The sequence below is a fragment of the Trachypithecus francoisi genome, unplaced genomic scaffold, assembly GCF_009764315.1.
Source record: "Trachypithecus francoisi isolate TF-2019V2 unplaced genomic scaffold, Tfra_2.0 Lachesis_group11, whole genome shotgun sequence".
Classification (NCBI taxonomy): Eukaryota; Metazoa; Chordata; class Mammalia; order Primates; family Cercopithecidae; genus Trachypithecus; species Trachypithecus francoisi.
Genome location: NW_022681456.1, coordinates 67485536 through 67513328, shown reverse-complemented (window position 1 = coordinate 67513328; position 27793 = coordinate 67485536). Strand labels below are relative to the sequence as shown.

Genomic DNA, 27793 nt, shown 5'->3' with positions numbered 1-27793 from the left:
TGGAACCAGCCCAAATACCCATCAATCAACTAGTGGATAAAGAAACTGTGGTATACATATACAATAGAATACTATTCAGCCATAAAAAGGAATGAATTAATGGAATTTGCAGCAACCTGGATGGAATTGGAGACCATTATTTCAAGTGAAGTAACTCAGGAATGGAAAATCAAACATCGTATGTTCTCATTCGTAAGTAGGAGTTAAGCTATGAGGATGCAAAGGCATAAGAATGATACAAGGGACTTTTAGGACTTGGGGAAAAGTGGGAAGGAGGTGAGGAATAAAAGGCTACAAATTGGGTTCAGTGTATGCTGCTCGGGTGGTGGGCACACCAAAATCTCACAAATCACCACTAAAGAACTTATGCATGTAACCAAATATCCAAATACCACCTGTTCCCTGAAAACCTATGGACATAATTTTTTAAGTAGATTTTTCTAACCAACACCTACCTCGTATTACAAAACCAAAGGTATTGCCTTCTTTATGTAATGTGACCTCCACGGTTCGGAAAACAACACTTGATCCTTGCACAGCTGAATAAAGGAAAGAGAGAAGGAAATATAACTTGTAAATCATCATAACATTTCTAAATCATTCAATGTGGCATAAAATATTACAGATCCCTGTTGCAAATAAGTTTTGAGTAATAAGCAACAATCCCTTTTCAAAGAAAATGTTTAAAAAACTGTAATGATGTAAAAATATCATAAAACAGTCTTTTGTATAAGTGACTCATATAGATACAAGTGTAACCAAAATCATAGCTAGTTCATTTCCTTCTATATAGTTAGTTTCTACATAACAGGGTGGTATTTACATTGTTTAAACTCTACCTAACAAGAGAGACAGTATTTATGTAAGTAGAATTGTTTTCCTTTTGTAAATTGCAAAAACAATATTTTGTAACACTTGTAAAATAACTTCTGTATTTATTTTAATTTTGCAGCTGGCACAGGAAGAAAAATTACCATTCTCAGATTGCTATCGATAATTAGGCTGATGCTAATAGATGTTCTGACACATAAATAGCTATTAAACTATTAAACTAAGACACAGCAACCCAGATGAAACTTAGAGGGCAAAAGAAATTCTAAGCACATTCAGAATACTACTACTATCTAAGAAACTACAGATTGACTTAATTTTACTTGATATATTATGCTTATGTTATGTTTGCGTGATTATCACTTTCATTTAACAAAATGGAATTGTATTGTCAAGCTGCAATCTCTAGTCACATTACAAACATGTATGACGGTATAAGGTAGATGAAGGTATAGTTACTAAAATATTCTGTAAGATTGCTTTCGAGAACCTGTTGAGTCATGCTGATTGTACTATACACTATTTCTGCATTAAAAAAACCCATAAAACTTCTACAAATTGGTATTTTATCATTATGCACAGAGGGATGTTTTTATTCATAGAGACTTGTAATGTGTAGGAGAATTTTAGATCTTTATTTTGAATTAGTATCTAGTTAATGCCATGTTCATTATCAAGTAACACATTGTTTTTACATTCCTACTAGATCCTGAAGGGTTTATTAGATAAAACTATCAGCAAGAAATATACAGGCAGGCCAGGCACGGTGGCTCATGCCTGTAATCACAGCACTTTGGGAGGCCAAGGTGGGTAGGTCACAAGGTCAGGAATTCAAGGCCAGCCTGGCTAAGATGGTGAAACCGCATCTCTACTAAAAATACAAAATCAGCCGGGCGTGGTGGCAGACACCTGTAATCCCAGCTACTTTGGAGGCCCAGGCAGGAGAATCACTTGAACCTGCGGGGGCAGAGACTGTGGTGAGCCGAGATCACGCCACTGCACTCCAGCCTGGGTGACAGAGTGAGACTGTCTCAAAAAAAAAAAAAAAAAAAAAAAAAAAATATATATATATATACACACACACACACACACACACGCACATATATACACACACACACAGAGACAGAATCCAAAGGCATTGTTTAAAACAATTTTTTCCTACAGAAATAGCAAGTAGTTTTAGGTTTTAATTACAATTATTTTTAATTATCAGAAATTCTGAACCCTCAAGGGAATAAACATGATTAGAAAAGTATACATTTAAATTCATAAAACTGTCCACTATCTGGCTGGGACAGAAAGTACAATAAAAATTTGGATCGGCTGAAAAACAACATAAACCTACAGTTGAAAAATGTTTTGGTATACTGCTGATTTAATTAAATGTCATATTCTTGCTATCAGGGGAATTTCAGCTTAGACTAATCAACTAGGAACAGTACTCACAAACAGATGAAAGTGTTGAGGTACAGTTTTAATTAAACAAAAAAAATTGAGTTCATTCCAAATGTTTTCTTATTTCCATGGCTCAACAAGCCACTTGAAGAAATTGGTTAAGAACATATTTTTTTTTTTTTGTTCTCTAAGTAAGTGAGGAAAGGAAAAGATATGGAAAGAAATAATTAATAAGAATTTGCTGTGTGCTCAGAACTCTGCAAAAATGGTTTACACATATTGTTTCATTTACTCAGTAAATCAGCTTTTAATGATATACAACTGAATTCTAATTCTGGGCCACCTGTCCTTGTTGGCTGCATATCTGTTATAGGAATGCAAAGTACTGCAATTTTGATTTTGCTTTAGCTAAATCTTGCTGACTACAAAATCTTACAATCAAATTTAAAGTCAGTATAAAGGCTCTGTATTTTCTACAGCTTTAGATTATCTACACTATTGTTCTCCATCATTTACAAAGATAAATTTGAATGTTGACTGCATTTTAATACAATTAATGAAATAATTTGGTCTTTATCGTTTTTATTTGCATGGCTGGCTCTTCGTGATTGGGTTTTCATGTGCAGTACCAGATATCCTGCATTGCCATGTAAATTTTACTAATGACTCATACATATGTATGTGTACACAAAGTTCCAATTAAGGGGCTTACCCAATGGATCAAAGGGTAGGTAGAAACCAAGTTCACAATGTAAAAATTCCCCTCGGCCTGTCAGTTGTGCTGTTGTTCCTTCTTTCTATATGTGGATATGCATCTACTTCTATATAGTTATTTTCCTATGGTAGATGAGGTTTTTGAAATTATAAACTCCTTCCCTGCCTCTATATTCCCTGTCTCAAAAGGAGAATAGGAGTTGTGAATGTTCCTACCTCATTATGCTGCACTTGCCCATGTGACTTACTTTTGCCACTAGGTTGTTAAGAGACACAAGCAGAGGCTGGAATTGCACTTACATGGCTGCGCTTGCCCTGTTTTCCCTCTGCCATTGCCCCAGGAAGAGCTTCCTCCAGGTAGCTGCTGCTCCCTCAGACTGAATCCCAGAGTAAATCACATGGAGAAGACCTGAGATTATCTTTCTCCCTCTCTCCTCCTCCCCACCACCACCATCACCACCATCTGTCTATTTCAGAACTGAGAAATCAGAGGACTGTCACAGGGGCATGCTTTAACACATTTATTTGAGTTTAAAATGACTCCTTATGATAGGAAGCTCATCTGAGTTAGCTAATGGATTAACAGTGAAGACTGCCTTTGCCAATCAGATTATAAGGCAGACTGTTTTCCATTAAATGCCCATGAGGTAAATCTGTAGCTCTAAGGTTTACATGAAAACAGAATTTAAAGACATATAAAACAAATAATATGCTAGGAATTGCATCCTTTCTAACTATTTATGCTTATGATAATTTTAGGTGTTAACTAAAAATGGATGAGAATTATGTAACATTTCAAAATTCTTTAAGAGTTAAGTGACCAAAAAAATTTGAAGGCACCGCTCTAGACCAACTTTTTATTTTTGTTATTTATTTATTTTTAATTGAGACAGGGTCTTTCTGTGTTGCCCAGGGTGGTCTTGAACTTCTGGGCTCAAGGGATCCTCCTGCATCCGCCTCCCAAAGTGCTAGGTAGGATTACAGGTGTAAGCCACCACACCCAGCCTCGACCAACTTTTAATACATATATATCTAAGATACAGGTTGTCTCTCTACAGTCTCGAAGGATCACATAATTTTAAAATCAGAAAGAGCTTTAGAGCTTATGTAGACCAATCATTTTATTTTCATAAAGAAACTGAATCTCAGAAAGGGCCAAGGTCAAACCAGTTTTCTTCTATCACATTACACACACACACACACACACACACACACAACACACACACACACACACACACACACACTCTCTCTCTCTCTCTCTCTCTCTCTCTCTGTCTCTCCTGGTTCTTTCTGAACTCTGTGATTGGCTGAGCCTCAAACTGCTGTGATCCTGAGAGAGCTACCAGTCTTGGCCTTGGGTGGCTTGTCTTTCAGCAGTCAGTTCTCCTTACAGACCTTCAGCTGTGGATGGCCTGTTTCTGCTCTAGCAGTCCCAGCTAAGTGAAAGGGGAACTAATTAATCCCTTCAACCACTCTGAACTCAAGTATCTTAATACTTTCTTCAAACATAATAGAAAGAGATAGAGATCATTCTTGGAGAGTAGACCCCTTTTGATTTCCATCAAAACAATTCACACTTGTGTGTTTAAACATATTTCCCCCCTTTTCCATCAACTTTATTGTATGAGGGAGAAAAAGATGGTACTGCGTAATCACCAAGTCACGATAGGTTTTAACTCCTAAACATTTCTGATATCCATCTTCTCCTCTAACTCTACTAATGCTATGTTTATTTAGGGTCTCACTTCTCTTCTGGAAAATCGTAACAGCCTTTGGGCTTGTAGCCTCTGGTCTTTTCTCTATTTGGCCTCCTATAATGATAAATGTAAACACTCAGATCTTATGATGCCATTCCCCTTTAAGAGCTCCTCATGGCCCACTGGATGCCAAGCTCCATCAATATGGCTTATAAGGCCCTCGTTTGGTCCTTGTGTGCCTCATTGGCCTCATCTATCTCCAAGCCCTCTCTTTCTTTCTTTCCTTCTTCTTTTTTTTTTTTTCTTTTTTTTTGAGATGGAGTCTTGCTGTGTTGCCCAGGCTGGAGTACGGTGGCACAATCTTGGCTCACTGCAACCTCCACCTCCCAGATTCAAGAAATTCTCCTACCTCAGCCTCTCAAATAGCTGGGATTACTGGCACTCACCACCATCCTGGCTAATTTTTGTATTTTTAGTGGAGACGGGGTTTCTCCATGTTGGCCAGGCTGGTCTCGAACTCCTGACCTCAAGTGATCCACCTGCCTTGGCCTCCCAAAATGCTAGGATTATAGGTGTCAGCAACCACATCCAGCCCCCGTCTGTCTTTCCCTATCTGTAGTTTAACCTGTGCACTGGGCTGTCATCTTCCCTTCTTGCCGCACCCTTTGTCTGAAATATTCCTCTTTCCACCTGGCTGGGATGACCTTCTTCAAGTCTTCCTAGAAACTCCTAGTTCTGAATCACCCATAACACTAGACAAATCTTCTATTGGCCTTTGCCTAAAAACTACACTTAGAGTTTGTTTTAGGAAGGGGTTGCCTTTTATTGATAGGCCCAGAGGAATATAAATGTATAATCTAGATATCTGGTTTCTCTTATGTCTTTGGCAATGGTTTGAGAGAGAGATTTCAAAGCAAACTGACTCATGTAAAGTTCAAAAAAACACAGTATAATAATGGTATAATTATATACCATTTCAGTATAATAATGGTAATAATGGCTAATATTAGTTACTTACAAAGTGTTTGAAATGGTCTCAACAATGATTATGTGATTATAACATTGAATCATAACAAAAAATCCTGCAACTACTATAGCTATTTTATAGATTAGAAACCGAAGGCTGAGAGAATTTAAATAATATGCCCAAGGTCACAAAGACAGAAATGAGCAAAGCTGCCATTTAACTACTGACACAGTCCAAGCCTTTACACTCTATTTTATTGCCTAGCCTTGCTGAAATGAAAAAATGTTGTAGCAGGGTTTGTGAACATAGTCTTTTTTTTTTTTTTTTTTTTTTTTTTTTTTTTTTTTGAGACGGAGTCTTGCTCTGCCGCCCAGGCTGGAGTGCAGTGGCCAGATCTCAGCTCACTGCAAGCTCCGCCTCCGGGTTCATGCCATTCTCCTGTCTCAGCCTCCCGAGTAGCTGGGACTACAGGCGCCCGCCTCGTCGCCGGCTAGTTTTTGTATTTTTTAGTAGAGACGGGGTTTCACCGTATTAGCCAGGATGGTCTCGATCTCCTGACCTCGTGATCCGCCCGTCTCGGCCTCCCAAAGTGCTGGGATTACAGGCTTGAGCCACCGCGCCGGCCGTGAACATAGTCTTAAATTGATTTTGTTACAAAATGACTACTAAATCTTTGGTGTTAGATTTATGTGAAGAATACGAACTTGTGACTGATTATGCACATGCTTCCTGAGTCCTCTAATCTGGTCCCCAAGCTTTGAACACCGTCTATATTCTCATTACTCTCAAATGTATATTTACAGTCCAGATCTTTCTTCAAACTCCAAATCATATCTTCAGGTCTCGACATTTCCTCTTGCATGTCAAATAGGCACCTCAAATGTAGTATTTCAAGCAATGAACTGCTGATCCTTCCCTCACAAATCAGCTCTACCCACATTCTTATCCACTCCTGTTAATGGATACTCTGTCCTTCCAGCTGCTCATGATCAAAACCTTGGGGTTAACTTTGACTCCTCTTTTTCTGCACAACTCACATCAAATCCATTAGGCAATCCTCCAAAACAGATCTGGAATCTGACTGCTTTTCACTGTCTCCATCGCCATCTCTCACATGGATCACTGTAACTGCTCTCCAGCTCATCTCCCAGCTTCTACCCTGGTCTCTTATAGTCTATTGTCAACACAGTATCCAGAGAGCCTCTGAAAACATAAATCACATCATGTCACTCCTCTGCCCCAAACCATATAGTGACTTCCTGTATCATTCAGAGAAAAACTTAACGTCCTCCCAATGACCTACAAAAATGCCACATCCCCTTCCATTTCTGATCCCACTTCCTAATTCTCTTACTGCTCATTCTGCTATAGCCACATTGTCCTCCTTAATGTTTCTATAACAACCCTAAGTATATTCCCACCTTTTGGTCTTAGCAATGACTATTCATTCTTTCTGGAACTCTCTTCCCCCAGAAATCCGTACAACTAACTCCCTCACCTCCTTCACAAGTCACTGACTAATCTCACATTCTCAATGATGCTGTCCTAACCACTCTATTTGCAATTGCATTCAAACCCTGATCCCAGCACTCCCAATCCCTCTCCTTGCACTGCTTTTTCCCATAGGATTCATAGTATTCATACTATATAATTTACTTATTTATTATGGTTTTATTTTGTTACCTGTCTTTTGCTATAATATAAACTCTACTCATGTCCCCCAGGCTCCTAGTACGTAGTGGTGGCTGGAACATAGTAAATGCTCAATAAGTTATTGCTGAACAAACGAATTCTACCAACTCTTCATAATCAACCTGAGTTCTCATTAGTATGGAAGAGCAAAAAGCTATCTCAGGGTAGCATCCATGTTCATAGCTAATAATAGGAGAGGTGGTGCTAGAACAGCATAAACTCAGGGCAGCAATCATATATCAGTATACCTCACAATGAATATGCATATGGACTTTGGAGTCAGGCAGCCCGGATTCAGATATTGAATCCAGGCTTTGTAAAATGAGAAAAAATGCCTATCTTGTAGTGCTGATTGCCTTTTTATTGAAAACTTTGATAGCGCCAGGAATTTCCAAATACTAACTCAGTTAATCCTCATAACAAATCTATGAGTAGGAACTAATAATATTCCCATTTTACAGATGTGGAAACTAAGACATAGAAAGCATAAGTAACTTTCTCAAAGGCATGTAGCTAGTAAAATGTGGAGCTGGGATTTGAACTTGTCTATTTGATAGTAAAGTTTATCTCTGCTATGCGGACACTCCTTATGGAAAGCATTAAATAATTCAATGCAAGTCAAGTTCTTTATAATGCCAGACATTTGATACAATCAAAATCTGTTGGCTACTGCTGTTATAATTACCATTATTACTACTTGACAATATGTGTTATGAAGCTATTTTCATGCTTCAGAAATGGATATATCATATATATATATACCTATTGTGTATCCACAAAAATTAAAAATTAAAAAAGAAATGAATGTATCCATAAAGAACCAATATAAAGCATACTAAATATACTTTTCCTAAACCTAGTCACTAAGTACAAAGCCTGGATGGTACTTACTGCAGAGAACTTACAAACATGTTGAATTAAAATGGCTTAAGTGGCAAATAGAACATAGGCCCTTCATAATTTCATTGTTAGTGCAGACTTTTTAAATTCTTCCTGAGTAGGTTGTAAGTTTTCCAATTCAAATAATTTTTAAATATTAAGAAAGTTGGCTTTGCCATTCCTGTAATGAGATATTGATGGCAAAGGGAAAAAATTAAGAAGCTGATTTTGCCTAGGAAAAACTGTGGTGCAGCTGTTCTTCCTCTGGGTTATGATTATAGCAATTCCTCCTTATCTGCAGTTTTATTTTCTGTGGTTTCAGTTACCCCCAATTAACTGCAGTCTGAAAATATTAAGTAGACAATTCCAGAAATAAATCATTCCTAAGTTTTAAATTGTGTGCTGTTAGGAGCAGTGTGATGATAATCTCACACTGTCTGCTCTATTCATCTGGATGTGTCTGGCACATTCACACTGTTTACACTACCTGCCTTAGTCACTTTGCAGCTATGGCTGTCTTTGGTATCAGATTGGCTGTTGTGTTCTTGCTGTATTTTTTTTTTTTTTTTTTTCAAGACAGGGTCTTGATCTGTCACCTAGGCTGGAATGCCATGACACAATCATAGCTCACTGCAGTCTCAACCTTCTGGGCTCAAGGGATCCTTCTGCCTCAGCCTCCCAAGTAGCTGGGACTACAGGCATATGCCACCATGCCCGACTAATCTTTTTTTTGGTAGAAACAAGGTCTCATTCTGTTGCCCAGGCTGGTCTTCAACTCCTGGCTTCAAGTGATCCTTCCGCCTCAGCTTTCCAAAGTGCTGGGATTACAGGCATACGCCACCACACCTAGCCCTTGCAGTATGTGTGTTCAAGGAACCCTTATTTTACTTAATAATGGCTGAAAGCACAAGAGTAGTGAGATTGGCATATTGATATAATTGTTTCACTTTATTAATGTTGTCTGTGTGTGTTTTTGCTATGTCCCCCAGGCTGGATGGCAGTGGTGCGATCATGTCTCACTGGAGCCTCAACATCTTGGGCTCAAGTGATGCTCCACCTAATGCTCAAGTAGCCTTGAGTAACTGGTGCTACAGGTGTGTACCACCATGCCCAGCTAATTTTTCTATTTTTTGTAGAGGTGGGGCTTTGCCATGTTGCCCAGGCTGGTCTTGAACTGTTGGACTCAAGCAATCCTCCTGCCTCGGCCTCCCAAAGTGCTGGAATTATAGACGTGAGCCACTGTTCCCAGCCAGTTATTGTTGTTAATGTCTTACTGTGCCTAATTTATCAATTAAACTTTATCATAAGTATGTATGTATAGAAAAAAAACCCCAATGTATATAGGGTTTGGTATTATGAGAAGTTTTAGGCACCCACTGGGGGTCTTGGAATGTATCCCCTGTGGATAAGGGGGACTACTGTACTTACAGACCGGCGGAAGCTCATACTCTACTTCAAGAACCACTCTTTCTCCCACATTCTTCAGCAAGCTGATGATCTCGTCATGGCGGAATTTGGCCAGGTTGATTCCATTCACTGCTTTGATGTAGTCACCCACATCCAGCTGGTCACTTCTGCAAAATAGACAATGTTGTTTCAGCAGACTCACCCTCTCCACAGGCCAGTCTGACTATATTTCCACTTTCCCTTCATGAGTAAGCATGCAAGTGGAGAAGCAAGCCTAGAAGGCTGACAGCAGAAGTCCTTGCCTCCTAGGAGATGGTGGGCCCTTAAGGGTAAGAGTACAGCTGAAGTCAAATGAGAACCAGGGATCTCTTTTACTCATGCAGCCTGTGATACCTTGGAAGTCCTACTCTGAATCTGCCACTATCTCTGATTTTTTCCTTTTCGCCTCTTTTATTTTTAAAAGCACCATAAAACAAAATTAAGAGAAGCATTTTTTTTTTAAGTTCTTTGCCCTAAACCAGTTGGCTCTCTGGGATGGGATCCAGATCCTAGATATAACACACATCTTTTTATTCTCAATCCTTCTCATTTTTGCTGCCTGCCTTTTGTACATTTCACAGCTTTCAATAACTTCACTGGGAGTTTGACCAGGACTAAGGAAAGGGTCAGTTTATTTTGTTATTTATTGCTTACAGCAGGATTGATAAGAAGAGTATTGGTGAAGGAGAAATCACAATGCAAATATTGGCTTTCAGTAACATTCTTGTCTCTCTATACCACCATAACAGAATATTGGCTGCTCTTGGACTTTAGTCAAACTCTGTTTCTAAACCAAGAGAAGGTAGCAAGATCAATAATAGGAGTTAAAATTCATGTCACTGATAAGGACCTTCAATAACATTTTCTCCCAAAATAGAAAGAGCTAATGCATTTATTTTATATATAAATCCAGCTCCAATCATTCCTCCTTCAAAGAGCCTCCTAATCTGCCCCAGTCTGCAGTACGTGCATGGCCCTTACCTCACTTTACTGACACTTATGTCAACCTAACCGCCTAATGCTCTGTAATAACTTCTGTGCTGTTGCTTTTTGCTATCACGCAATGCCATTTTTGCTCCCAAATGTTTCATGATTTTTATGCCTTATGTCCACTAATAGACTGTGAACCCCTTTAGGGCAGGGATCTCATCTTTAATTATTTTGATTTACTACCTACAAAATGGTAGTGCCTTAAATAGTGACTATTTGGTGATTTTTTTTTTTTTTTTTTTTTTTTTTTGAGACGGAGTCTCGCTCTGTCACCCAAGCTGGAGTGCACTGGCCAGATCTCAGCTCACTGCAAGCTCCGCCTCCCGGGTTCACGCCATTCTCCTGCCTCAGCCTCCCAAGTAGCTGGGACTACAGGCGCCCACCACCTCGCCCGGCTAGTTTTTTATATTTTTTAGTAGAGACGGGGTTTCACCGTGCTAGCCAGGATGGTCTCGATCTCCTGACCTTGTGATCCGCCCGCCTCAGCCTCCCAAAGTGCTGGGATTACAGGCTTGAGCCACCGCGCCCGGCCTATTCGGTGATTTTTAATATTCAACATAACTGGCACAGTAATACTTTTAATTACAGCATTAATACAACTGAAAATGCTACCCCTCTCCCCCATCACACTTGCCTTAAGGGAGAGATATAAAGAAGCTCTGGAGACTTATGAACCCCTAGCATCATGAACTCACCATGATTGTTATAAAATAAAGGAGGCTTCTTAAAAATCTAAAGAAAGCAGATTGAGGTGCTTGTGTCCACACCAGCCTCCCTTACAAACAATACCTTCTGATCATGGAGCAATCCACTGGATTAAGTTTATAAATTGTACAAACAGGTTGATCATTAAAAGTAATCACAGAAATCACTTCAGATGACATTTTATGAGGCAAGAACTCTAAGATTTAACCTGGAATTATGTGGATATGAATATTGGTGGCCCGAATTTAAGGTATTTTAGCTTCACTTTTATTTTATGTATGTATGTATGTATTTATTTATTTATTCAAGATGGAGTTTCGCTCCTGTTGTCCAGGCTGGAGTGCAATGGCACAGTCTTCGTTCACTGCAACCTCCGTCTCCTGGGTTCAAGTGATTCTTCTTCTTCAGCCTCCCAAGTAGCTGGGATTACAGGCATGTGCCACTACGGCTGGCTATTTTTTTATTTTTATTTTTACTAGAGATGGGTTTCGCCATGTTGGTCAAGCTGGTCTCGAAGTCCTGACCTCACGTGATCCACCTGCCTTGGCCTCCCAAAGTGCTGGGATTACAGGCATGAGCCACTGCCCGGCTTGGCCTCACTTTTAATGAAACCTGATCTTCTGCCCCCTTTTTCTGAAGCAGATTTAGAATGTGTCTCAAGGAAGTCCACCCCTAACCACTATCCAGGACATTCTGCCTTTGGTAATAACGAGTGGAATTTGCAGTTATGGAAAGAAAGACAGGTGAGACCTCCTCCTCTAAGTCTTCTGTCCTTTCAGAAACCAACTCTTGAAAACTACACAGGTAGAAAAGGAGAGAGGATGTGGGATAAATAAAATTTTCACTGAAAACTCAGAGTTGGGTCTCCCACTCTTTCAAGGGTAGCCATGTCCCTCTCTGGCACTTTCCCTATACACATTATATGGGTCATCTGTTTCACATTTAGATGACTGGAGCATCTCCTTCCTACTGCAGCCTGTCTGCTGTTCAGTGGCACATTTACAGACTAGCTGCACATGGTCATTTTGAAATTAAAATCTTATGAGGGCCTGGCAGCTCCTGAGATGACACAAGAACCTCCCTGGTGACTGCAGCCGAGGCTAGAACAGCCATGCGGGCAGACCTGGGGGCAGCTTCTGAAACGTGCCCCGCTGCGCTTCTGCTGGCCTGTGCTGCCTGGCAGATGGCAGCTGTCATTTATTTATTAGTGACCACTTTTGATGGAGCTTTAATTTTTGAATTAATTACACCCTGTGTTCCTTTCAGTAGATTTCCCCAAGAGGCAGTTACCTAGCAGCAATTCCTCCTTGCCGCAGATTAGATACTCTTGGCTTGCCATCCTTATCAATTCCTCCCGATACCGTCAGACCCAGGGTAGTGCCTTCCTTCTTCATCAACTCGACGACTGTGGAGCCCTTGAATTCCTCTGTTAAAAGAAAAGCATTTGCCGTATTAAAATGAGAGTAGAATTGCCAATGTCATTTTGTGTATGTTTAAGTGACTCCTCCCCAGAAGTTCTTTCCACTTTTTCTTTTATGAGAAAAGATATCTATGGCCTCCTTCCATTGTAATTTACAGAATATTTCATAAAGATGTGCATGCAGAAAATGCTGAGGCAGATATCCTATTAGAGGCTATGAAAATGGGCACTGGTGGGGTATTCACTCCAGGCTGACAATAAATAGTACAAATTGTCTTATGTACAAATAATATTCACCCTTTGTTTTCTGCCATTCCTGGGTGACTTTCTCTGGTTTCTCTCCTTGTAACTCCAGTGGGGACAATTAAAAGTTGTAAAGTAAGGAATTAGAACAGAATTTTAGATGATAATATGAACATATATAGCACAGTGGCAGACTCAAAGATCATGGTATGTTTCAGGTTAGGAAGCCGACTGAAAGGAGAAGAGAGCTTTCTACAGGTTCTAGAAAAATATTGACTTTGGCTTCTTTGCCTTTCGAAAACAAAGTATGATGGCTTATGTAACACTCATATCATTCTTGCAGAATGTGTCACAGTATGGCAAGGCAGGATTGATCCTCAGAATTTCCAGGTAACTGCCATAAATCTTTCATTCTCTACTTATAAAATTTTAAAATTTCATCGATCTTGTGGAGATAATGTCTATACAGCAAGACAGAGCTCAAATCTTTTGATTTTAGTCAGAACAGAAGGTAAGAAAACTGTAAGAATACCCTCCCTTTCAAAAATAAAAATGAGTAGAGTCAATATTTACCTTCCAGAGGCTAATTAGGATAAATGCTGTTTTAAAATTCCCTGTGATGTTATTCCCCTACCTGCAAACATATTTTCTTGGTAGGGATGGGGAAATTGTCCAATTTTCCAACTTCTCCTAAATTAAGTTACACATTTCAGGGGTAATGAACTTCTAGAACATCAAAGATACATATTAAAATGCAAAAACAAACTTGCTCTTTCAAAGTGAAATTAAAAAAAATTATTTGCACATCTTAACCCTTTCCCTAATAACAGTTAATTATAATGTTGAAAATATCTATGAATGTGTATCATAAAGGTTTTTTAATTGCTGCTGCTAGTATATTATCCCACTAGCCAATGAAAAAATGAAATTACATTAGGTAAAGAAACAGTATCTCATCTGATCTAGTGAGGAGAACAGAGTACTTTGGGGAAGAAGGCTGCAGACAGCAGGCTACTTATTTCCTCAGCAGCCTGGAGAATGTCCTTCAAGGCAGGGCTTTCAAGTTTGCCAGCTCCTGTGACTTTAACATCCCAGCATACCATCATTGGAATCCTGCCTTTTCATGGCAGTCTCATGACACTGTATACATAAGTCATTATTGTCTTTTAAAGTAGAAGCCAAGGAGGAGTCTGAGTGTGTATCTACTACATTTGGTATGAAAAACCAAATAAAAATTGAAATTCAAGAATGAAAATTCTTGTCAAGTGCATGAAAGTACAGGACCTTTTACATCATTTACCAGAAGCATCTGTAACAAAATTCTATCACTATGTGCATTTCCCCTGCACTCCTTAAAACAAAACAAAGAAATCCCCAGAAATCTCATGGAAATATACATAGGTTCAACTGATATTGAAGACATCACCTTAATAAACAATCCCTCTAAACTCTTGTTGGTAGAAGGCTAATTATAAATTTTTTAAATAAAGTTAATAATTAAAGTAAACAAAATGACATAGCAGATGATGACCATTCATATAAAAGAGATATAATGTGCCCAACAATTTTGTCAACAAAAAGATTCTTTGCATCTTCTTTAAATATGCAGAGTGATCTTATATATTTAAACATTTGATTATAGAACTTTACATGTAGAGTTGGAAGCATAGTTTTTTTAAGTGCCTATCTTAAAGGTCTGTCCAATTTTCATGAAGAAGCAACTCTAAAATACTAACACCAGGCATGTGAGAAGTAAGTTTCTACTCATAAAAATTTTCTTTCTACTCCAAGCTTTCAAGGACATGCTTCCTGCATAAAATAGGATGCACGGGTACAGCCTTATGGGAGGTGGACAATGTCATTTTCTCCAGAAGGAACCCAGGTGCTTCCTGGGCTTCTGGCTGAATCCTGAAAATCTAGAAAAGCTCAATTATTTTAGTTTAATTTCATCATTATTAAAATATAAATGCATCGATCTGGCTACTTTTAAAACTGATACTAGTCAATTACCCTGTCATTTAAAAACATTTCAAATGTTTTTCTAAGAGCTAATTTTAATAATGTGAAATTGAGAAAATATTCGTCTACCAGTTATTTGAGTAATTTGTGCATTCATTGATTCAAGCACATATTGAATGCCTACCCTGAGCCAGACAGTAAAACTCAAAGATGGAAAAAGCAAAGGCCATTATCCTCAAGATGGCCACAGCCTAGTCAAAGAGGCAACGTTACAGACCACTGTGCCATACAATGTGAGTTGTAGGGAAGCAGCCACAGAGAAGATGGTCCAGGCAACAACATAGAGCGAAGGGCCTGAGGTTCAAAATGCACCATCTATTTTACAATTTTGTCTTCTATCCAATCTGCTGTACTTATTGACCAGGATTAGCTGAGCAGAGCAGACCAAAGAAGGAATATAAATTAGGCAAAACTCAGGAGTAAAGATAGAACATTCTTGCAAGAAAATTTGCTGAATTGCAAGAATGGTAACTGCCAATAAGTATCTGTGGTCCCAGAATAATTGACTAAATCTTTTATGGATGTTTCTGTAGGGGGTGGGAGAGAAGAAGTGGTCTGGAGAGAAAGGTACCTGCTTTTGGAGTCTGCTTTTGGCTCACCTGAAGTCTCCACTTGGCTAATTAATCATTTAATACCCCTTTTGGTGTTTAATGTCTGCATAATGATCTAATGAAGACAGAAGAAATGAAGACAGATGGATTCATTTGCATGAGTTCACTTATGTATCAAGGTTTACTGAACAAATACTGCTGTAAAACAGTGGAACTTGGGCAAGTCAATATGTACAGATGATTTCTTTCTTTTGTGATTTAAATTGCAAATATCACTCCCCCAATTAAGAGGACCTTGTAGCGAGCACTGTAATCTCTTTCAATTAGCAAGCAGCACAGGCAACAGATGATGTCTAACTAGTGAGGAAAGAAATGGTTCTGAATTTGACTTTTTCCTTAATCACCGTATCTAATTATCTTAGAAAATAAAAGGTATAGGGTTACATCTATACCATTACTTCTCAACACAACTGAACAGAATCCCACTGATAGAATGAAATTTAGTTGTTTGCTGTTTTTCTTTGTGTTTGTAATTCAATCTTTTAAATTACTGAACTCCAGAAATTTTTAAGAAAAGCAACAGTGATGCTTGGCAAACATAAGAGAATTATGAAAAGGTCTTACAAACAAATAAGGATATTTAAAAACATAGATAGTTATACAATTAATATGCAGAAAACTATATCCTTTATATAGACAAACAGCAGCCAGTAAAAGGTTATTATAGAAGAGAAGGCCCCATTTACAGTAGTCAAAAGGTAAAATCCCTAGGAAAAAACTTAACAAAACTGTGCAAGAACTATATGAAGACAACTTTAAAGTGCTTCTGAAGGATGTAAGATTAGAATAAATGAAAAGGCATCCCATTCACTCATTCAGTAAGAACTGAGCACTTACTATTCCTGCCATCTAAGAACTAATATTCCAGTGGATAGAATAAGTCAACATAAAAAGTGATTTTCTTTAATCAATTTTATATCTATATAGTAGCAATGAACATATGTACACTAAAATTAATATCATATATAATTGTTCCAAAAATGAAATTCTTAGGTGTACAAGTAACAAAACATATACAGTACTTACATGGTGAAAACTAAAAAATGCCAGTGAAAGAAATTAAAGAAGGCCTAAATAATTGGAGAGACAAACATGCGCATGGACTGGGAGACTCACCTTAACAAAGACATTAATTCTTTCCAAATTGATATATAGGTTTAATGCAAACCTTATCAAAATCCCAGCAAAATATTTTGTAATTGTAGACAAGATTATTCTAAAATTTATATGAAAGGGAAAGGAACAATTTTTAAAAAGAAGAAAGTGGGAGAATTTAGTCTATTCAATTTCAAAACTTACATAGTTAGAGTAACAAAGGCTATGTGATAGGCCAGGTGCAGTGGCTCATGCCTATAATCCCAGTACATTGAGAGGCTGGGAGGGGAGAATCATTTGAGACCAGGAGTTCAAGAGCAGGAACAGAGTGAGACCTCATCTGTACATAATTTTTTTTTTTTAATAGCTGGGCATGGTAGTGTGCACCTGTAGTCCCAGCTACTCAGGAGGCTGAGGCAACAGGATCACTTGAACCTGGGAGGTCAAGGCTGCAGTAAGCCATGATCATGCCATTGCACTCCAGTCTGGACGACAGAGTGAGACTCTGTATCAAAAAACATAAGCAAAACCACTGTGTGGTATTGATGGAGAGATAGACATATAGATCACTGGAACAAAACAGAGGACCCAGGAATAGACTCACACAAATATGACATACTGGTTTTTGACAAGATGCAAATGCAATTCAGTAGAGGAAAGGTAGCCTATTCAACAAATGATGTTGGAGTAATTTGACATCCACAGGCAAAATAAATAAATAAATAAATACCACAACTTGCCCACAGTTTCACACCTTGTATAAAATTTAACTAAAAATGAATCACAGTCAAAAAAACCCATAATATTATAGAAATTGTATGATATACTTATAAACTGTAGGAAAACATAGGATAAAAATTTTAAGATCTAGGTTTAGTGAAGGGTTTCTAGATTTGACATAAGCATGATCCATAAAAGGAAAAAAATCTAGCAAATTGGACTTCATCAAGATTAAGAATGAATGCTCTCTGCAAGACCTGCTTAAGATGAAAAGAACATCTACAGACCAGGAAAAAATATCTGCAAACCACATATCCGACAAAAGACAAAAGAATAGTATTTCAAATATATAAGCAACTTTCAAAACTCAACAGTAAAAAAGCAAATACTTAGAAAATAGGAAAAAGACATATTTTATTAAACAGGATATACAATGGCAGGTAAGTACACACGAAAAAATACTCAACATTTTCCATTAGGGAAATGGCTCAAATTACTTAAAAATTAAAACTACAATTGATATCACTACACACTTATCAGAAAGGCTAAAATAAAAATTAGTGACAACACCAAATGCTGGTGAGGATGCAGAGAAATTAAATCACTCTGATGCTACTGATGGGAATGTAAAGTAGGAGAACTACTCTGGAAAACAGTTTACCAGTTTATTAGAAAACTAAATATGCAACCACCCTATGAGCCAGAAATTATACTCCTGGGCATTAATCCTAGAGAAATGAATGCCTTCATTCACACTAAAACCTGTAAATGAATACTTATCACAGCTTTATTCATAATAGCTGCAAACAGAAACAACCAAGATGTCCTGCAACAGGTAAATGGTTAAACAAATGTGGTATGTCTATACCATGGAATACTTCTCAGCAACCAAAAGGGTCAAACTAGTGCTACAAGTAACAACCCAGATCAATTACCAGAGAATTATGCTAAGGTAAAAAGTCAACCCCAAAGATTTCACATTGTATGATTCCATTTATTTAACATTCTTGAAATGACAAAATTATAGCACTAGAGGATGGGTTAGAGGTTGCCAGGGTTAAGGGAAGGAGGGAAGTGAATGCAGCTATAAAAGAGTAAATGATTGATCCTTGTAGTAATGGACATGTTCTGTATTTTGACTGCATCCATGTCAATATCCTGGTTGTGATATTACATTATAGTTCTGCAGATGTTTCTATTGGGGAAAACAAGGTAAAGGATATAAGGAATCTCTATATTATTTTCTACAACTGCATATGAATCTACAATTATCTCAAAATTAGGAGTTTAATTTTTTAAAATGTCCCATCAGTGGGTATATGATTCAATTGGTCTGGGGTGCACTCAGTATTTGAAAAGTTTCTCCAGGGGATTCTAACATGCAACTAGAATTGAGGAAAACTGCAAACTGAACTACAGGACATGCTCTCCCCAGACCTCATGTAATCTCCTACCATTTGTTATTTCTCTGCCTTTAACACCTCCCCTTCAACCATGTCCCTAGCTGAGGATGTCTTCAAGGCAGCTCTGGGATGACTCCTCTGAAGAACCATTGAGAACATCGTTTGCCCACATGGATTAGGGGCCCTCCCACGCTGTGCCATGATCACCCTTTATTTACTCTTGTCAGAGCCTGTACCACCTGTTGTTTAATCATCACATATGGCTTTCTTTCCTCTTTCAGCAACTCTTGTGACAATTGTCCATGTTGTAATTTCCTGTTCATATAGCTCCTGAATTTTAGGGACTTGCCAAAATTTACTGGCAACTCCCTTTTTCTGTGTAAGCCTATTTTATTTTTTAAATAAGCAATGAGACAAGAATTTCCAGAAACAAGAGTGTCACAGAACAAAACAAGATTATTATGCTGGATTTCCATCCTGTACAAAACAGTTTACAAAACAATGAGATGGTTGGATATGGGTTCTGAATGCCTTATGCCCATGATACTTTTCTGTTTTGTTTTGTTTTGTTTTCGTATGTTCAAGCAGATCCAGACTGACCAATTTTGAGGGACCGACACTGAGGGCTTTACCAGCCTCCTCACCTATGCCCCTGCTTTCGGGTGTCTGTTCTTTGTACAATCTCTTTCAAAGGAGATGTGATTGGTGGTATGACATACCTCATTCAGGAAGGCTTCACGGGCAGGGTCTCTGATCTTTCACAGAAAAGTTAAACAACAAGCTAGCATACCTTGGAAACATAATTTCTCACAGAATCTTTGCAAGTATATGTGTTCTATTTTTGCAATAATGTAAAATACATCTTGTGCCAAAAAAATCCTATTGGCATTTTAATATTAAGTTTATATTTTAGAATAATCTTGTCTATAGTTGCAAAATATTTTGTTGAGATTTTGATAGGATTTATATTAAGCCCGTATGTCAATTTAGAAAGAATTAACACCTTTACTAAGCTGAGTCTCCCAATCTACACACATGGTTTGACTCTCCAATTATTTAGATTTTTAATTTCTTTCATCAGCATTTTCCAGTTTTCAGTATGTAAGTACTGTATGTTTTGTACTAAGAATTTGTTTTGAAACAATTATAAATTGTTCCTAAGAATTTCATTTTTTGGAACAATTATAAATATTTTTAAATTTTTTTTATAGAGGGGAATCTCACTATGTTATTCAGACTGACCTCAAACTCCTGGGCTCAAGGAATTCTGCTGACTTGCCCCCCAGGGTGCTGGGATTACAGGCGTGAGCTACCATGCCTGGCCTAAATTATATTTTATTATTAATTTTAATGTACATATGTTCATTGCTAGTATATAGTTATACAATTGATTGTACTATATTTAGCCTGTATCCTGTGGCCTTGCTGAACTTATTAGTTCTGGAAGTTTTGCGGGTTTTTATGTAAATTCCTTAGCATTTTCTATATAGATAATTGTCGTCTGCAAATAGGGACAATTTTACTTCTTCATTTCTAATCTATACATATTTATCACCCTTTGTTGCCTCAAGCACTGGCTGAACTTCCAGCACTACGTTAATTTACAGTGGTGAGACTTTACTGTTATGGTCTTAGAGGAAAACCATTCAGTGTTTCATCACTCAGTACTATGTTAGCTGTGGGTTTCCTTTATAGATACTTTTTACCAAGTTGAGAAAGTTCCTCTCTATTCCCACTGTTCTGAGAGTTTTAATAATGAATAGATTTGAATTTTGTCAATTTATTTTGCATTGACTGACATGATCATGTGATATTTTCTTCTTTAGCTTGATAATATGGTAGATTACACTGTTTGATTTTGTAATAATGAACCAACCTTGCTCCTCTGAAATACACCCCATTTGGTCATAGTATATAATTTAAAAACTATCTTGCTGAATTCTACTTACTAATATTTTATTAATAATTTTTTCATCTACATTCATGAGTGATACTAATCTGATGTGTTCTTTTTTGTATTGTCTTTGGTTTGGTATCAGGATAATAATACTAGCTTCATAAAATCAGTTGGAAAATACATTTCTTCCTCTTCTGTTTTCTGGAAGAGGTTGTTCAGAGTTGTTCTTAATTCCCTTTAAGCATTTGGAGAAATTTTCCAGTGAAGCCATTTGGGTCTAGAGATTTTGGCTTTGGAAGTTTTTAAATTACAAATTCAATTTCATTAATAGTTGTAGGGCTATTCAAATTTTCTATTTCATATTGGGTGAGTTGATTCAGTTTGTGTTTTTCAAAGAATTGGTCCATGTCAGTGAGATCAGAATCTTTGCAAGTGGGGAACTAGGCATAGTTTTTAAAGCTCCTCAGGGTATTCTAACGTATAGCTAAGACTGAGAGACAGACTTAGGGTTTGGTGCATGAGGAGAGATTGGTAGAAGAGACTGGGATACCAACAGACATTATACCATGAAGGATCCTAAGAAAGTGCTCAGATTTGGGTTTTAGTAAAGGTTAGCAATGGTTTTGGTAATGGTAGCGTAAAGTCTTGAGGAGAAAGACCTTAATCTTTGGTCAAGGAGAACCATTAGAAGGCTACTGCTGTCATATAATGTATGGATTAAGTTAGGCTATGTTGTGTCAACAAATAAAAAAATGAATAATGACTCAAATACAACAGGAGTTTATTCTGCTCACATACAAGTTTATGGTGGGTGTTCCTGATCATTAGTCAGCTCCCTCTCACACAGAGATTTAGGGAGCTATGCTCTTTTCCGTTTTGTGACTTTGTCATCCCTTAATGATCTGCTTGCCAAACTGTGCACTCAGGCACATGAATCCATGGTGAATTCACAGGACTACCATTGGATGTTTTAAATTTTCAAGAAAACACAGCCACATTTGATATCTGCTGGACACAACATCACCTGCTAGCTTCAGGTAGTTCAGTTAAACATTAGCTTACACTATAGTGCTTTGTTTATGTCACAGCTTTCCAAAGCTGAGTTTTTTTTTTTTCCAGTTACTGTGGTAAAAAGCAAGTCCCATGTGAAAACCAGTGTGAAACAGGAATTGAGATTATCAACGTTCATTTAAGGATTTGAGAAATTATACAATGTTCAACAGGCACACACATACCATTCATTATTAACTACTTGTGGTTACTTAAGAGTGAAATGAATATGTGTTGTTCTTTTAGTTTATAAATATATTTTTTTCACATGGCTAATAAGTTGTTAGGATAAAATATGAACTGTGTTGTTTGGACCTGACTACTTAGTAAATTGAACTAGTGGTATTTTATTTGGCCTGGAGGTGCTGTAAAAAATTACTGAGACACTAAGGGCTCTGTGGACTGAGAAAGTTTAGAAACTTCTGCCCTAGGACTTTATCTTGTTTTCATTCAGCTGGTGGAAGGGGAAAGACAGCTCTCTTAAAAGCCATTACTGGCCTGCTTATGTTCACATCCCAAGGGCAAGAACTTATTCCATCCATGCACACACATAAATTCAAAGGAGGTAGAGAACTAGAGTCTAAATAGAGACCCATGCAATGAGGGTAGGGTGGATATGGAGGGACAGGTACTGACTATGCCACACAGAGGCAACACATGATGGACTAAAATACATCAGTGGCTATGTGGATGGCATGGACATCAGACATATTAATGAGGAGGAATTTTCCTGAGTTAGAGACCAATTAGGATGTGGGAAGCATGGAAGCATGGAAGTGAATGAGGATCAAAAAGGCCCCAAGGTTTCCAACTTGTTTGACTGGTGGATGTTGACATCTGTCGCTGAGAAAGGGAATCCAGAAAACAGGAAGTTTGTGTTGCTGTGAGTGATTGGAGCACGGCAGGCACACTATATAATGTCATATAAGAGAAACTTAACACTGAAATACCACAGAAAAATTTGGTCTTAAAATAGTTTTTGTCACAACTCAAAATGATCTATAAAACCCTCACCCCATGGCTGTAGCATAAAAAGAGAAAGTACAATTTAAAAGCAACCACTAGAGGCATATTCAGCAAAACAGTTTAAGCTCTTTACTTCTTGACGTTCTATTAACTGCAGAGATTTTTAAAAATACCATAAACAGTTAAATAGAAATACTATTGATGAAAACTCTGTAAAGTAAGTCACAAATTTTGAAATGCTGGTGTCAACAACAGTGTGTTGTTCCCTGCTGTATCTCCAGCATCTAGAATAGTGCCTGGAACATTCACAGGTCCTCCCTGGTAACTGCTGGATGAATGAGCACATCAGTCCCTAAACAGGGAATTATAATGAGGTGGTGAGCATCAGCTTGTGGTAAACAGAAATATTGCTGGACGGTGCAGAAGCAAAATGATAAAGGAGCAGAATCTGAACGGAGCAGACAGAGTTATTTCCCCACGCTTACTTGGTTGATTAATTGTACCAATGCCTTGGTAAGGGGAATTGGGTCACACATCAGAATACTATAGCTATATCCGTGTACTACTATTGAAAAAAATGTTATTGCTTATACTACAGTTTTATCTGTATATTACTTTTAGTGGTGCCACTAGGAAGTTTATTCCCCTCAGGAAATAAACAGATGCTTTTTCCAATACTCATTTCAAGCTCTTCCTAACATCCCCTGGTTCAGCAAAGCTGTGGGGATCAAAGCTGGGTTTCTCTGATGAACTGCTGCATTTTCAGTCTCAGTTCTTGCCACCCAGACTAGCAGAGAAAGGTTATTGGGCATTTTCCACCTCTGTGTAGTGACATGAGGAATATACTAGAATTTTTCTCATCCCTTGGGAGTCTGAACATAAATTTGATCAGTGGCAGGGATGTACAGCACATAAATATTACCTGGCACAAATATTCATGTGAGACAAAATTGTGATTGGGATTTATCTCATGCAGTGATGGGAGGGCTGGATTAATATCTGTATGTTTCCTGGAGCACCTCCAAAGAAAGGTTATATACAAATATGCATTGCAAATACAAAAATATGTGACCCCTGAAGATATGTGATATATAGGTCAGGATTCCTTTAAAAATAGATTGAACAGAGATGTTGACTGTTTTCCTGGTATAACTGATTCAGGTAGCAAATGTCTTCTAAAGCATTAAGTTAAAAAAAATTCCTGCTTCTAAAATATGGCAATACTAGAATTGTTCCAATTTCTATTTCTCCCAAAATCAGTTCTATTTAATTGTCAAAATTTGCCCTTAAGCTTTCCAATGTCAAACTTATTAACAAGTTATTTAGCTTTCATGGGTCTTAGTTTCCTCACATCTAATTTAGGGATAACAATGGTATCTACTCACAGAATTTGGTGAAATTAAGTAATACAATTCTTACAAGGAACTTATGGTAATAACTGTCACACAGTAAGTGTTCAATATATGTTAGCCATGGTCTTATTGTTGTCTTGTTGCCATTATTATTGTTATTTGGATATTGGACATTTCCAGATACACAAACTTCCAGTTTTCTACTATATTTTGATTGTTATGAATATAAGACAAAACAATTAATAGTGGTATTTAACTGTTGGTGAAATCACAGACTACTTTGAGAATCTAATGAAAGCAGTGAACCCTTGTCCCAGAAAAATTGTGTGCATGATTTCAGGGGAATTCATTAATTCCCCGCTGGGGTTTATCCATGTACCCTACTTTAGAAACTCTGACCTAGAAGATGAGGTTTGAGCAATGTGACAATCAAAGAACAATTTATGTGGGAGTGACATTTTATAACTTGTGTGTTTGCTGGGGAGGGGGTTGTAGAATAGCAAACAGCACCCACATCTATCAGTCATGTATTCCTACACAGTCATCTGATAGTCTAAATAAAACCATGATGCAAGATATCAGAAACAGGAAATGGCTTACTTCAGTGAAACCGCCTTTCTTCCTAACCATGATGGCCTGAGCGGTGGACATTTAAAAGTAAGAGGTGATAAGGACCAGCAAAAAGCACTGGGCAGGATATCTCGCAATTGCACTTGCTTCAAAAGCCTCAGGCAACTTTCCTTTGGGAAAACTCTCCATCTGTAATTTTCACTTCTAAGCTGTTATAATCACATTGTTGACATAATTGAAAACTGGCGTTTACAAGTAAAACTGAAGCAATTGGCATGGCTATCTTTGAATTTAATTACTCTGATTTTCAATGTTCCCTTAGATAAGTTAACTACATTCTTGCAACTACTTATGGACTGTTTTGTTCTAAAAATATTTTTAAGCACTTATAATTGCCAGACTATGTGGTAGAGGCTAGTATTTTGAAGACCAATAATCACTGCCTCTACCTTTCTGCAATTCACATTCTAAATGTCTAAGAGACAAACATCTAAATAATTTCAATGAAATGTCATCAGTCCATAGCATGGGCTGGGAGCCTAAAAGGGAATAACAGCTCAATTTGTGCTACTGAGAAAGTCCTCTGTAGGCTATAGATGGCTAGTTAGAGGTTTAAGTTCTTCTTTAGATGAAAGTAGGATATTTACTTGCAGTATTGTTTCCACATAATAGAGAAGTGAAGATACCAAGTATTGCTTAGCAAATTAATGAGCTATTTTTGGGAGGAAGTCTTTTATTTTTGCACGTATTTTTGGGTATCCTTTTGGCTAGAATCCTTTTTTTTTTTTTTTTTTTTTTTTTTTGAGACAAGGTCTCACTCTATTGACCAGGCTGTACTGCAGTGGTGCGATTTTGGCTTACTATAGTCTTAACTTCTTGGGCTCAAGTGATCCTCCTGCCTCAGCCTCCTGAGTAGTATGTGTCACTAAATGCCCAGCTAATTTTTTAAAACAGTTTTTTTTTGTTGTTGTTGTTGTAGAGATGGGGATCTCACTATGTTGCCTCGGCTGGTCTTGAACTTCTGGGCTCAAGCGATGGTCCTGCCTCAGCCTCCCAAAGTGCTGGGACTACAGGCATGAGCCATGGTGCCAGGCAGGGCAGTATCTTATGTTGAATAACTATTTAAATATGAAAATCCAGAATTACTGTGCTAGGATTAGAATGATCAGATGTTCTGATCTGGGAGTCTAGCTGAACAACAAGGGATGGGGCAGCTGGGTGGGCAAAAGGAAAGAACACTCTGGAAGTGAAAGACGACCCTGAGAAAGATACCAGGTAAGGCTGCACTACAGCTAGTGAGAACTAGTCATCGCTGAGTTAGGTCGCTTAGTGTTTAACATAAGGGGCCAAATGTTGCATCTTCAAGGACAACTAAGAGGACAAAGCTTGAGTTCCATTGTGCCTGAAAGGGAAATGGAGAAAGGATAAACTTCCACAAGAAATCAGACTTCTTAAATAATCAGGGAAAAGTAGAACTAAGAGCTACACTCACTTGGCCTCTTTCTTCCATGAATGTCTAAGTACCCATGAATCTAACATGAGCTAGGAACCTGCCTGAATAGAGAGATTAAAATGAAGAAATTCATGATATATATATATATATATATATTTTTGAGACGGAGTCTCGCTCTGTCGCCCAGGCTGGAGTGCAGTGGCCGGATCTCAGCTCACTGCAAGCTCCGCCTCCTGGGTTCACGCCATTCTCCTGCCTCAGCCTCCCGAGTAGCTGGGACGACAGGCGCCCGCCACCTCGCCCGGCTAATTTTTTGTAGTTTTTAGTACAGACGGGGTTTCACCGTGTTAGCCAGGATGGTCTCGATCTCCTGACCTCGTGATCCACCCGTCTCGGCCTCCTAAAGTGCTGGGATTACTGGCTTGAGCCACCGCGCCCGGCCCGATACTTTTAAGATACTTTTAAAGATTATCCATTCTTTTAAAGCAGTTTATGCTTTCCCAAGTCTTCTTACATCCATTCACTAACTTAGCCTTCAGAAAAACTCTGTAAAGAAGGGCATACTACCATTTTATAGATTAGGGACACTGAGACTTAAAAATTAGGGTCCTTTCATCAGGCCAAACTTCATGTCTGTTTTATGTACATGAAATTTCCCCCTCATGTAACTAAATGCTACAAAGTTTCAGACTCATCATACAGTAATTGTTAAACAATGGACCAAAAGAATATATAGATGAAATACTATTGAGAAAAGGGAAGAAAAATAAAGCTAGCCTCAAGCAGACTCCAAGTCACAAGGGCACTAGTAAATCAATCCTTCTCATTTTGTTACAGATGCCTGTATGTCAGGGGCATTTATTTGACTTTCCCTTGTTTCATGGGACTTGATCCATTTCAAATAAAGGAACAGATGGAAAACTAATAGTGCAGTCACTGCAGATCACCAAGAGGCAAAGCATCTGGGGAGCCCTGTGGACTTTCCATGGAGAAGCCATGGTCCTGCTGCAGTGAGTCAGAGCTTCATGAGAGCCCCACACAGACCCACTGGAATTCAGAACTAGAGAAGGCTGTGCTGCCTGCATCAAGGACTCTCACACCTGTATTTGGCTTCCTCTGTCCTAACAGGGAGGGTACCATTCTCTCCTGGCCCCTCTCTTGGTCCCTTTCGTTTCTTCTGCTCTGCATGGGAAACCATTTTCTTGTCACAAAGAAATGTTCCCCATTGGAGTAAGCAGAAAGAGAATGAGCAGATAAAGCAGTCACTACTGTTTCCTCTTTGATGCCATCCATCCTTTGTATTAGTACCTCAATCACCTTATGTAACACTATCTTACCCAAGTATAACTATCTTCTGGCCTCACTCTGAGTTTGAAATGCTTTAGTCCCTCCCTCTCTTCCTCATTTCCTCCCTCCTTCCCTCATTCCTTCCCTTCCCCTCCCTTGCTTCCCTCCCTACCTTCCATTGAATATCTATTGACAATTTCCTAAATTCTAGGCACTTTGCTATCTAGTGGTAAATTATGCAGACTTAGTCCCTGATCTCAAGGAATTTATATTCTATTAAAAAATACAGACCTTGGGAGGCAGAGCAAGATGGCTGAATAGAAACCTCCACAGATCATCCTCCCTGCAGGAACACCAACTTTAACAACTATCTACACAGGAAAAGCACCTT

At 38.2% G+C, this 27793-nt stretch overlaps 1 protein-coding gene across 2 annotated transcripts in view; it reads right to left on the bottom strand.

Moving 5' to 3' along the window:
• The window catches only part of GRIP1 (glutamate receptor interacting protein 1), a 757962-nt gene that overhangs the window by 185104 nt on the left and 545065 nt on the right, over positions 1 to 27793 (bottom strand). For both annotated transcript variants that reach the window (XM_033221362.1, XM_033221361.1), the window contains exons 3-5: positions 12607 to 12742; positions 9604 to 9749; positions 456 to 539 (exon numbers count right to left, since the gene is read on the bottom strand). In XM_033221362.1, the coding sequence (XP_033077253.1) occupies positions 456 to 539; positions 9604 to 9749; positions 12607 to 12742 (366 nt within the window). The remainder of the gene's footprint in view (positions 1 to 455; positions 540 to 9603; positions 9750 to 12606; positions 12743 to 27793) is intronic.